Source organism: Herpailurus yagouaroundi, unplaced genomic scaffold (assembly GCF_014898765.1).
Source record: "Herpailurus yagouaroundi ecotype Mexico unplaced genomic scaffold, PumYag 202, whole genome shotgun sequence".
Lineage (NCBI taxonomy): Eukaryota > Metazoa > Chordata > Mammalia > Carnivora > Felidae > Herpailurus > Herpailurus yagouaroundi.
Window position 1 is genome coordinate 9,406,762 of NW_024412433.1, and position 12,796 is coordinate 9,419,557.

At 42.4% G+C, this 12,796-nt stretch overlaps 1 protein-coding gene across 3 annotated transcripts in view; it reads right to left on the bottom strand.

Moving 5' to 3' along the window:
• Nucleotides 1-12,796, bottom strand: part of FBXO36 (F-box protein 36) — a 90,457-nt gene that overhangs the window by 29,712 nt on the left and 47,949 nt on the right. For all 3 annotated transcript variants that reach the window (XM_040450787.1, XM_040450788.1, XM_040450789.1), the window contains exon 2: nucleotides 2,932-3,040. In XM_040450787.1, coding sequence (XP_040306721.1) covers nucleotides 2,932-3,040 — 109 coding nt within the window. The remainder of the gene's footprint in view (nucleotides 1-2,931; nucleotides 3,041-12,796) is intronic.

The following is a 12,796-nucleotide window of genomic DNA, read 5'->3' on the forward strand; positions in this document are numbered from 1 at the left end:
ACGTTCGGCAATGTTTTTTATTTTGCAATTTAGATTGTGACACATATCACTGTGGTAGGCAGCATAATGGCCCTGCCAAAGATGCCCTGTATCCTCATCTCCAGAAGCTGTGAATATGTGACCTTATATGGCAAAAGGGCCTCTGCAGGTGTGATTAAAGATCTTGAGAGGGATGCCTGGGTGGCTCAGTCAGTTGGGTGTCCGACTTTGGCTCAGGTCATGATCTCTTGGCATTTGGGTTCCAGCCCCAAGTTGGGCTTGGTGCTGATAGCTCAGAGCCTGGAGGCTGCTTCGGATTCTGTCTCCCTCTCTTTCTGCCCCTCCCCTGCTCATGCTCTGTCTCTCTCTCTCTCTCAAAAATAAACTTTTTTTTTAATGTAAAAAAGAAAAGGTAATGATTAATAAGACATGGTCCCTGAGCTTGAAAAACCGTCTTAAAATTACCAGTCTGGGGTGGCGCCTGGGTGGCTCAGTTGGTTAAGCAGCTGACTTCGGCTCAGGTCATAATCTCACAGTTAGCGAGTTCCAGACCTGCATCAGTCTCTGTGCTGACAGCTCAGAGTCTGGAGCCTACTTCGGATTCTGTGTTTCCCTCTCTCTTGCTTCTCCTCCCCTGCTCGTGCTCTGTCTCTCTCTCTCTCTCTCTCTCTCTCTCTCTCTCTCTCTCAAAAATAAATTAACATTAAAAAAAAGAAAGAAATTTAAAAAAAAAGTGGACAGTCTTTCCCCAACATGATTCTTTTTAAACCACTAATGCATTTTATAAATACCTGCTGTAAAGAGGTTAACAAAGAAAGATGTATGCAATATCAGAAATTGAAGGCAATCAATCCAGACTTTCAAAGATTTAACGAAACAAAACAAGACAAAACCTACTCTCTGTCTAAAACAACAACTCTTACACGTTATAATTTAAATATAGAATATCTTTAAGAGGGTTGATTATCAAAGATCCACCCAGAAGGTGTCTTTAAAAATAAGATTGATATACTTGACTTTTTTGGCTCTCAGTGCTTAGTCCTGGCAATGTCTGAGGTTAGCTGTGGAGCCCTGGAAAACCATAGCATTCTGAGTCTCGTCCGTGAAATGGGGATAATACTCGTGATTTCACAAGGATATTGTAACAATAAAATGAGAATGCATATGTAAAAGGTCCTTGATATTAACTCCTAATGAAATAAAAATCTCTATAATGCCTTCTAGCTTTAAATTTTTATAATTAAAGGAAATTATTATTAGGGAGTTTAGTTAAAAGGAATCCTTTTTAAAGACACCTACTCAAGTAGTTTGGGATAAAATGACGTAACAATTGAGATTTGCTGCAAACGAATTCAGTGGGAACAGTGGCTTTGTGTAGAGGTTGGCTATATTTTGAGTATTATTGAAGCCAGGTTATGGGTACATGAGAGTTTGTTAAAAACCATTGTTTGATTTGTATTTGAAATTTTCATACTGTGAAAAGCAAAACAGCAAAGGGGAAACTCAGGGCAATTTCTATTTAGTCCACATGCTACCTAATTAAGGCTATTTCTTTTTCTTTTCTTTTTTTTTCTTTTTTTAATGTTTATTTATTGGGGGGGGGGGGAGGCAGAGAGAGAGGGAGACAGAGGATCCGAAGAAGGCTCTGCACTGACAGCAGTGAGCCCAACGCAGGGCTCAAATTCAAGGGCTGTGAGATCATCACCTGAGCCGAAGTTGGACACTCAACTGACTGAGCCACCCAGGCACCCCAAGGTTATTTCTTGAAGCAAACTTTGATATTTAAAAAAATGGTAGCAAGAGATACAGGTGTGCTGTTTTGAAGGGGCACATACACCTCAATGTTCATAGCAGCACTATCGACGATAGATGAAGTATGGAAAGAGCCCAAATGTCCATCAATGGATGAATGGATAAAGAAGGTGTGGTATATATATATATGATGAAGTATTACTCGGCAATCAAAAAGATTGAAATCTTGCCATTTGCAACTACGTGGATGGAACTAGAGGGTATTATGCTAAGCGAAATTAGAGAAAGACAACTATCATATGACTTCACTCATATGAGGACTTTAAGAGACAAAACAGATGAACATAACGGAAAGGAAGCAAAAATAATATAAAAACAGGGAGGGGGACAAAACAGAAGAGACTCTTAAACATAGAGAACAAACAGAGGGTTGCTAGAGGGGTTGTAGGAGGGGGGATGGGCTAAATAGGTAAGAGGCATTAAGGAATCTACTCCTAAAAACATTGTTGCACCATATGCTAACTAACCTGGATGCAAATTAAAAAATAAATCATTGGGGCGCCTGGGTGGCGCAGTCGGTTAAGCGTCCAACTTCAGCTCAGGTCACGATCTTACGGTCCGTGAGTTCGAGCCCCACGTCAGGCTCTGGGCTGATGGCTCAGAGCCTGGAGCCTGCTTCCGATTCTGTGTCTCCTTCTCTCTCTGCCCCTCCCCCCTTCATGCTCTGTCTCTCTCTGTCTCAAAAATAAATAAACGTTAAAAAAAAATTAAAAAATAAAAAATAAATCATTAATAAAAATGTAAAAAATAAAACTGAAAAATGAAAAAAAATGGTAGCAATTTTAAATGCAAAATGCATAAACATTCAAGGATTTGAGAATTTGATTACATTTTCACATAAGCTTTTAATTCATTTTTAACTAAAGGAAACCTATTATAATTAAATGATACAGCAAAAAATTACATTTACGCAATTTGAGATTATTAGTGGAATGAACACGTTAACCTATAGAACCTTAAACACTTGGGGGATTTTTCCCAAGAGAAATTTCAAGGTATGTTAACAATTTTCTGTCTTTAAGTACATAATTACATATCAATAGTTCAAATGATGATATGTTGGATATTTCTGCAAGAAAATCTATCACTATTGTAAAGAGAACTTAGCAGTAAGTATATACAATGTGCTCCCTTTCTGACCTTGGAGGTGGGAGTTCTCTAGGAACTCTTCGTGAGTGTCTTTTGCTTCTCCAGGCTTTGCTGATCGATGCTCACTCCTCAGAGAGATCTTCCACCATCTAAAGATTACCTGTGATTGGATAGAAGGGGAGAGAAATTAAAGCCGATCTCAATACCAACAGCTACACTTCGGTCTGGGATTTTGAAAACTCGTGGCAGTAGGCACATAAGGCTGTGTGTCCAACATCAGCTATGACTTTGCAATCTAGCATCACATCAAATTAGAAAGGAGGTCTGTGCATCTCACATTTCCCTTAGAGATCAGGGTCACAAAATCAAAGTGCTAGAAGGCATCTTAAAAATCTATCAAGTCGGGGCGCTGGTGGGGGCTCAGTCGGTTAAGCGTCCAACTCCGGCTCAGGTCATGACCTCACAGTTCGTAAGTTCGAGCCTCACTTCCGGCTCTGTGCTGGCAGCTTAGAGCCTGGAGCCTGCTTCAGATTCTGTGTCTTCTTCTCTCTCTGCCCCTACCCTGCTCACACTCTCTCTCTCAAAAATAAGCATTAAAAAAATTGAAAAAAGAAAAATCTGTGAAGTCAGTGGATGTTAAACCACACAGACCCAGATGGCTATCTGTCTCTTGAGGATCTCTGAGTAGAGAGATCCTCTAACTTGGGGAGCCGGTTCCAAAGTAATTGCTCCGCTCCACTCTCTGCCTCCCTTCCTGTCTACGGGGCAGACGGGATGAGTGGATATTTTACTCATAGAGAAAGGACAGTTACACGGCCAGGGCTGGGGAAAGCACCATTGTGCTTTGTTTGATGTGTGTAAGTGTCATTACGTAACCAGGACACTTCTTGGTAATGGATCTGCCCATAGTCCATTTGTCTTCTACGAGCATGGTGGTTTGTTTGAAGCAAACCTCATTTCCCTGGTTACGAACCCCACCTAAGTTCTATGTTGATTTCATGGCAGTGTCAGCCCTTGGCCCTAATGAGGAGCCCCGTGAAGCTTATTCAATTTATCTCACGGTTTTCAACCTGTCATGGAACTCGGTAGTTAATTGAGATCGTAAAACTTCCACCAAACAAACCAGCTTCTTTCTACACTTAGATGAGGGCTTTGGGGGAAGAGATGGGTTAGGAGACAGTGCGGAGAAACTGGTTGGCTTCCTCTCTCCCTAGCATTGCGACGACATGAGGTTAAAATTGCGGGCAGGAAGACTCTGCCCAAGGCAAAATTGCTAAAGCAGGTAAAGCTTGCTACGGGGCCTCCCTTTATTTATTTCCTCTCCCCTATCCCCACCCACCCATTGTTCCCTGAGGTCCTCACAAGTCTTGGTGTACCTTTTTTGGGCCACTGTGAGCAAAAGACACTCTCGAAGAGTTCCTAGAGAACTCACATCCCTACTAGTTCTTTGGCCCTTCTTGGTTGTTCTGGAACCACCCCCCCCACCCCCACCCCCACCCCCAGCCTTTGAAGTGCCAGACCTTCTCCTTGCTTCTTACTCCTTGCCCCCTTGCTTACAGGCCTGGGCTTCAGCCAGCTTTCCTCTCCTTCTAGAGCTGCCTCCCTGTGTCCTATCATCTCCTGAGGCTCATCTCCCACCTGTCTCCCCTTCCCTGATATCTGAAGGGTAACTGCTATCTCTCAGGAACATGGAGATGTGCTATGCCACCCTACCTAGCACCCTGCCCAACAGCAGGTAGGTCCTTTAAAGGGTTACTGTTCATTTGGATGTTGTGCTGATTGCTATAGATAAGGGGGAAAGAATGTGTACGTTACAAAACTCTAAAGTCTTGGGGCGCCTGGGTGGCTCAGTGGGTTAAGCGTCTGACTTCAGCTCAGGTCATGAACTCGCAGCTGGTGAGTTTGAGCCCCGGCGGCTCGGGGCTGACGGCTCAGAGCCTGGAGCCTGTTTCAGATTCTGTGACTCTGTCTCTCTCTGCCCCTCCCCTGCTTGTTCTCCGTCTCTCTCTCTCTCTCTCTCAAAAATAAATAAACATTAAGAAAAAAAAAAAAAAGAAGTGGTGGGTTGTCTCTCCCTGTGGCCATACCACCAGGAGGTATGTTACAAGGAAAGCGAGTCTCAGATTGAATTCTGCCATGTCACCAAGCAGGCACAAAAGTCCAAACTACGTTTCTGGAAGGTCAGTGGAGTCCCGTCCTCGCCAACCACTGGGGCACTGTGCGGGAACCTTCACGGGAAAGTTTCTCTCTGCTACAAGCACACCTATGTTACAATGACATAATCAGCCACAGTTCTAGCCAGATCACACAACCAAATCCTTAGTTAGGTGGACAATTCGGGAACAGATGGAGTTCTAGACCAATCACTACTCCAGCAATGTTATACGACCAAGCTTACTTCTTAACATTGTTCAAAAAAAGGCGGAGAGATGCATAGAGTTGTTGAATCACTGTATTGTACTCCTGCTATGAATATAACAGTGTGTGTTAACTACTCCGGAATTAAAGTAAAATAAATAAATAACAAAACATTTACTTATTTTTTTTATGTGTTATTTAGTTTTGAGAGCAAGAGAGACAGAGCACGAGTGGGGGAGGGGCAGAGAGAGAGGTAAAGACACAGAATCCGAAGCAGGCTCCAGGATCCGAGCTGTCAGCACAGAGACCCCACGCAGGACTCGACCTCACCGAACCGAAAGATCATGACCTGAGCCGAAGTCAGATGCTTAATCGACGGAGCCACCCAGGCGCCCCGATAACAAAACATTAAGAAAGGCAGAGAGACACTTGTTCAATCTTATTTATCAGCCTCGTATCTTGCTTGTTACTCATTTGTTTCATCAGTGAAAAATTATTTCCAACATTTAGTATACTAATTCATCAACCCTCTGGTACTGATTTAGAAGGCCACATTTGAAGTGCTTGCCAATAATGGCCTTTAGAGGGAGAAGCCTCAGGGCACAAACTCAAGTCAACTTGCGCACAGATCAGCATCCTACGGCTCCTCTGACGTATCTGAAGTGAATTACTGAGAATGTAACACTAGCCTAAAGAAAGACGACTGGTTAGACCCAGAGTCCAAGCCTCCTCCCTTCGAACTCATAAACATAGGGTTTGTTCTGAGGCCCGAAGCTTTCTTCAAGTATGACCTTTATCCTACAGTCATTGGGTCATCTCTACAGGGCAGTACATAAAAAGCTAATATTCAGAATCACTACTTAGCTCTGTCAAGACTCGCTTATGTTCCAAATGTTGCACTTATTAAAACAGAAAATTCTGGTAGATATTTTCTACCACTTATTGTCTTTCAGATTGGTAAAGGTTTCCTTTCCTTCCCTTTCCTTTCCTTTTTTCTTTTTTTAAGTGACAAAGGAAGAATAAAGCCCTTAATAATCATTGAGAGAGGCGTGAATTGGTTTGGCAAATACCTATCAAAAGGCCATTCATGCCTTTTGACCCAAACATTCTACTTGTTAAGAATGTATCCTTTGTTGGGGCACCTGGGTGGCTCGGTTGATTAAGTGTCCAAGTCTTGATTTTGGCTCAGGTCATGATCTCATGGTTCTTGAGCCTGAGTCCCACAATGGGCTCTGCATTGACAGTGTGGAGCCTGCTTGAGATTCTCTCTCTTTCCCCCTCTCTCTGCCCTCCCTGCCTCTCTCTCTCTCTCTCGCTCTCAAAATAAATAAATAACTTTTTTTAAAAAAAAGAAGTTATCCTGAGGAATTTGCCAGAAAATGTGTATAGCATTTTTCATGTGTTTGCCATAGGTTAATTACGACAATGAAAAATCAGAACTGACTTAACGGTTTGCCAGCTGGGACTAATTAAATAATGATGGCACATTTAGATGATGGAATATTTCACAGCCAATAAAATATTATGTGAAAAAATAACACAGAACAATGCTAATGATGATTTGTTAAAAGGCTCACAAGTGTATACACCACTAATCCAAATATTGAAAGGAAAGTATTTATACATGCAGAGGGAAGGAACATCAGAGTGGGAGCAAATATAACATGCCAGATGGAGTTTGAAGGGAGCGGAGCTATGAGGTATCCCCAAATATTTGTGAACTGATTGCTACTTACTAGCTAGATATTAGCTCATCAGCTCATTTTAGCTCATATATTCATACATAGCTATTGTCACGTATTTAACTCTATTTTGAAAATGTTCAAGCCTATAAATATTGTTTTAAGCATCTTGTTCTTATTAACCGTGCATGTTTTGTTAACGAACATGCAAGAAAAGCTGCTGAGGGGCTTAGGCTGGTTTTTGCAAGTTGAGATATGGCTGTCACATGGGCTTCACTGTCCTCTCCCCGGGTCCCCCGAATCTCCCGACTGCCTGTGAGCAGTACACGACTGTCTTTTTATGAATGGAGAAACCCACCGTGGACAGCTGAGATAACTCGCATCCGTTTCTGAGGCTCGGGGAATCTTCTGGTGTCGCCCGGTCTCCTTCTCGTACAGGGCCTCATACCCGCTCCAGGAAGGATGGGCAGGCAGCCTCCTCAGAGGATACGCACCAGGATTTGATATCTTAGTAGAAAACACGTGATCGCTGGCAGAATTCTTTGACATTTTAATTTATATATAGCATGTTTTTAGACTTCTATATATTTCCAGTATATCTTTGTATTATAAACTTGGACATTGAGCTTACTTTGTTGTCGTTGTTGTTTTAATGCTTATTTATTTTGAGAGAGAGGGAAAGCAGGGGGGACAGGGCAGAGAGAGGGAGAGAGAGAACCCCAAGCAGGCTCTGCACTGTGAGCCTGTCATGTTCTCATGAACCGCGAGATCATGACCTGAGCTGAAATCAAGAGTCGGACGCTCAACCGAAGGAGCCACCCACGTGCCCCTGAGCTTACTTTGAAAAGAGAGGTCAAAGATTTCTCATTAACCCCCTGGCATCTCTCCTTCACCGGTTACGAAGGCAAGATGAGGAGGCATTTGTCGTTCATCTGGTGAAGGCCCCTAAACATTAGGTCCTTTCCACACTGGGACAGCAACTCACTAGGCAGCCCTTGAGGGGACACGGGAAAAAAAGTGGACCCAGCTGGGCACCTCAGCATCTGAGTATATTTGGACAATGCACACCTCCGCCCTCCCCCAGGGTTGAGACTGTGCTCCCACCACTACACTGGCTGAGAAATCCTACTAATGGGAGAAAAGCAGAGACTCTGCGATTAGATGGGTCTGGGTTTCAACCTTGTTTTCTATCAGATACCTTGGGCAAATGTCTTCATCTTTTTGGGCCTCGGTTTCCTCATCTCCAAAATGGAAATAATGGTGATGACTCTTGGAGGGATGACATGGGAGAAATCCAAAGCCCCCAGCCCGATGCCAGATATGGAGTGTGCCCCATAGAGGTGGGTCCTTGCCTCTTTCTCCCTTCTCCTCTTGTTCACCTGCTGGTCAGTCCTTCATATCCATAGAAACCAACTCAGCCCCAAATCCCAAACATCTTCTTTCTCATCAACTAGCTAACAATATTCGCTCTCATTCAGCGAGGTTTGCTTTCCTGATCGGATTCTTCACAAGACATAATTTATTTCAGTTTTTCACTCTGACCTGATGTTCGATTTTTTTTTAATCTTCAGTAATCATTAAGAATTGCATGCCCTTTGCTGTGGCTCTTCAACAGCATAATTAAGAAGAATCATCTATCTGTCATCTATCTAGTTAAAAACAAAGTTACTTAGGAAGGGTTAGAGTAACTTGCCAGATACCACACAGCCAGTGGGAGATTCCAAATCTTTTTCAGCGTCTGTCTAGGAAATAGTTTTGTAAGTGAGCACAGGGCTGTCTCTGCTTTGTCTTGCAGACTATTGTTATTCTAACAGATCAAGTTTCTCCCTGCTTTGGACATCATGTATAATTAGGGGATTTCACAGAGTGGGGTTTGAGATTCTGTGTCATGGAGAGCTTGGGAATCAGATCTGTTATTAGGTGAAGAAGGATTTTGTTATCTGAACAGCCTACTGAGAAATGGAGAAGTTAGGACTGCTAGGTAAACTCCACATGTAACTTTACCTTTCAATACCACTCAAAAACTCACAAAGCACTGGTTTTCCAGAAGGTAGAAAGGTGTTATTTTTTTAGATGAACTATGAAGATAGTTTATTTTATTTCACCTTATTTAAAATAGCCCATAATTCTGATATGTTTTGGGGGCAAATTTACAACATCAAATATGTGTTCCTCTATGTTTGGTTCAATTTGTATAAACACAGTGAAACTTAGATTTTCAGCCATCCAAATTTTCACTCTGGGATGGTAGTAATCACTAGGAATTAACACCTTAGGAATAAAAGCAACATTATTTAAAATGGAGAGGAGTCTGAGGTTGAAATAAGAATGGAATAAACTGGGGCGCCTGGGTGGCGCAGTCGGTTAAGCGTCCGACTTCAGCCAGGTCACGATCTCACGGTCTGTGAGTTCGAGCCCCGCGTCGGGCTCTGGGCTGATGGCTCAGAGCCTGGAGCCTGTTTCCCATTCTGTGTCTCCGTCTCTCTCTGCCCCTCCCCCATTCATGCTCTGTCTCTCTCTGTCCCAAAAATAAATTAAAAAACCGTTGAAAAAAAAATTAAAAAAAAAAAAAGAATGGAATAAACTGAAATTAACAAGGATTGTGTTGAAATAGTTCTTTCCTTCAAGAATTCACAAACGAAGTTGCCCTTGGAGAATCAAATTAGTAAATTTCAGGGGCACCTGGGTGGCTCAGTCTGTTAAGCACCAGACTTCAGCTCAGGTCATATCACGGTTGGTGAATTCAAGCTCTGCATCGGGCTCTGTGCTGACAGCTCAGAGCCTGGAGCCTGCTTCGGATTCTGCGTCTCCCTCTATCTCTGCCCCTCCCCCACTTGCTCTGTGTGTGTGTGTGTGTGTGTGTGTGTGTGTGTGTGTGTGTCTTTCAAAAATAAACATTAAAAATTTTTTTAAGTAGTAAATTTCAAACACGATGAATGTGATTAGGAATTGATAGCAGTCTTTGTTGGTTGCCACCCACCTGCCTTTTCTAGAGGAGCCCTGACTTGTCCAGCAAACTCTCTCTTCTGCATAGCTTATGCACAGATTGCAGGCCTCATCTCTAGCTCCAGAAGGCAGGACATGATTGGTCTAAGTCATTTCCGGTAGTTCCCTCCATACCCTCACCAGTGATTGGTATGGGCATGGGCATGTGATAAAATTTTGGCCAGTGAGACACCAGAAGTCAGCAGAAGCTTCCAGAAGATTTTATCACTTATACAGAGAAACACATCCCCTTTTTGGACACCGGCCATTGTGCTTTGATGTGACTGCTGGAGTTACTGTAGCCATTTTGTGACTAAGAGGGGAGCCAGGTTGAGATGACAGCTGTCATCTGGAGGACACAGAAGCCATAAGTTGTGGAGAGGAGGAGCCAGAGCACTGTCACTGTGTTGGGAACCTCTTTTCCGTTGGATGTGTTTATGTGAAATAATACCATATTTCATCAGATTGAATACACCAGCCATTGTATGCCACGGTATTATTTTATGTGTCATGTAGAAATAGCTCTGTCCAAAAAAAATCGAAGTACAATGTTTTTTTAATCACTTACATTTATTGAAAGTCTCTTTTGTTCTTCACTAGACATGTACTTTATTATGTTTTTCTTAGCATTTGAATTACTTCATTAATTTTATAGATTATATTGACACAATATATGTATTTTTTAATTTTTATTTTTATTAATTTTTTAAATATTTATTTTTGAGAGAGAAAAAGAGAGAGTGCATGCACATAAGCAGGGGAGAAGAAGAGACAGAGGGAGAGAGAGAATCCTAAGCAGGCTCCACACTGGCAGCACAGTGCCTGATGTGGGGCTTGATCTCATGAACCGTGAGATCATGACCTGAGCTGAGATCTAGAGTCGGTCGCTTAACCAACTGAACCACCCAGGGGTCTCTGTATTTTGCTACATATAATAAAGTTGTATTGCCCGTGTGTATACTTTAAAAAGGAAAATATAAGTGGAATAAACAAATGAAGGTATTCCTGAAACTCCCCCGTATTCAGAATCTGAGTCTTCTGGATCATTCTTTGAATGAGATTTTCAACGTCTGACTCAGAATATCGTCCTCCATGACATCAAGAACATGGTGATAACAGCAATACAGTACTGAACTCTTCAGCTGGCTTTGCAGTTCTGTAGAGCCGGCTTCCTTTTGATTTCTACTTTGGGAGGGCTGTAAACGTCTCAGATTCACCCCTACTTCCTTGTAGCTTCTGGATTTTCTTCCAAGCTGCTGCTCTCATGCTTGGGCTTCTGAGTTGTTTTCAGTTTCTGGCTCTTATGGATAAAGTTTCTGTAAACATTTGTGCATGGGTTTTTGCCCCCTTTTGCTCCTTTTAAGTTGTTAACCGTCTTCTATTCATTAACAATTCTTTATAATAAATTGTCCTTGGTAAAATAACAGTATGGTTTCTGTCTCCTCAGTGGACCTTGCTTGAGATCACTGATACGAATCTTTAATCATTCATTATGTAGGGCACTCAGTAAGAGCTTTTAATTTGGGTACACTTCAGGTTTAGGACATTTTCTTGTACAGTGTTTCTCAGGAATTCCTTTTTTTCAGGTATTGGATGTCCTGGTCTAATTCTTTTATTTTTTCCCTGTTTTCCATCTCTTATCTTTGGTTCTTTTTCTCTAGGAGATTTCCTCAATTTTATATTCCAACCCTTCTGTTGAGTTTTTCATTTTTTTCCTATCATATTTTTTATTTTTTAAAAGGTGTTTAACTTTTTCTGAATGCTACTTTTTTATTGTGTTCTATTCTTGTTTCATGGATACAAAACCTCTTCTTATCCTGCTGGGAACATTACTGATAAGTATTTTGCTCTGTCTGTGTGCATTCTTTACTTTTTCCAAAATTATATTTCCTGGATTTTGTTGTTCATGGTGGTATTGATGATTTGATTTGCCTTTCCTCAAAAGCCTGATAATTCTTAGATGTGCATGGGTATTCAGGAGTGGGGTGCTAGGAAGCTGATCGGAAGTTCTGGCATTGGAGCAGGGCTTGTTCAGAGGAAGACTTCTTTATAGGGTGACCTGCTGGGGCTCTCTGGTTGGAGGATCCTGACTATTAATACCTTTTTATCTCGTTACTTGGCCTGGTCTGATTCTCCAGGGAAGAATCTTCTAGTTTTTTCCCTCCTGAGCCTTGGGAGAGTCAGAGTGAGTCTCCTAAATCAGTATTTGGATTTTCATTTAATCTCTTGCCATATTTAACACTGAGTCCCTCTGTCCCAGTGGCCTGGGGGCCTGAGGCCATACATACTCCTCCAGAGTACATACATACATACATACTCCTCCAGAGACCAAACTTCCAGTCTTCTGGGGGGTGAAGCAAAACTGTTGTTGGTTGTGCACAGGAGGGGAGGATATGAAGAAGGTGGTTGTAACATCTCAAACAGAATTCCAATCATTCCTACTGTTGCCAGGTCCTTCTTTACCCTTGCTTTCAAAAGAACCCATTCCTGGGACACCTGGGGGGCTCAGTCGGTTGAGCGTCCGACTTCGGCTCAGGTCATGATCTCGCGGTCTATGAGTTTGAGCCCCGCGTCGGGCTCTGTGCTGACAGCTCAGAGCCTGGAGCCTGCTTCGGATTCTGTGTCTCCCTCTCTCTCTGCCCTTCCCCTGCTCATGCTTTGTCTCTCTCTCTGTCAAAAATAAATAAACATTAAAAACAAACAAACAAACACTCCTACCCATTCTTGAGCTTTGCTGCTCTGAGACTCTGGGGTACAAATCTGATGGCTTCTCCACTTGCCCACCACGAGCTTAGATTTTAGCTTTGTCAGGGCTGTTAAATCAGCTTCTAGTAGGTCATCCAACTTCTAGCGCGCAAAATTGTTGCCTTTCCTATTCTCTTTGTCTTTGT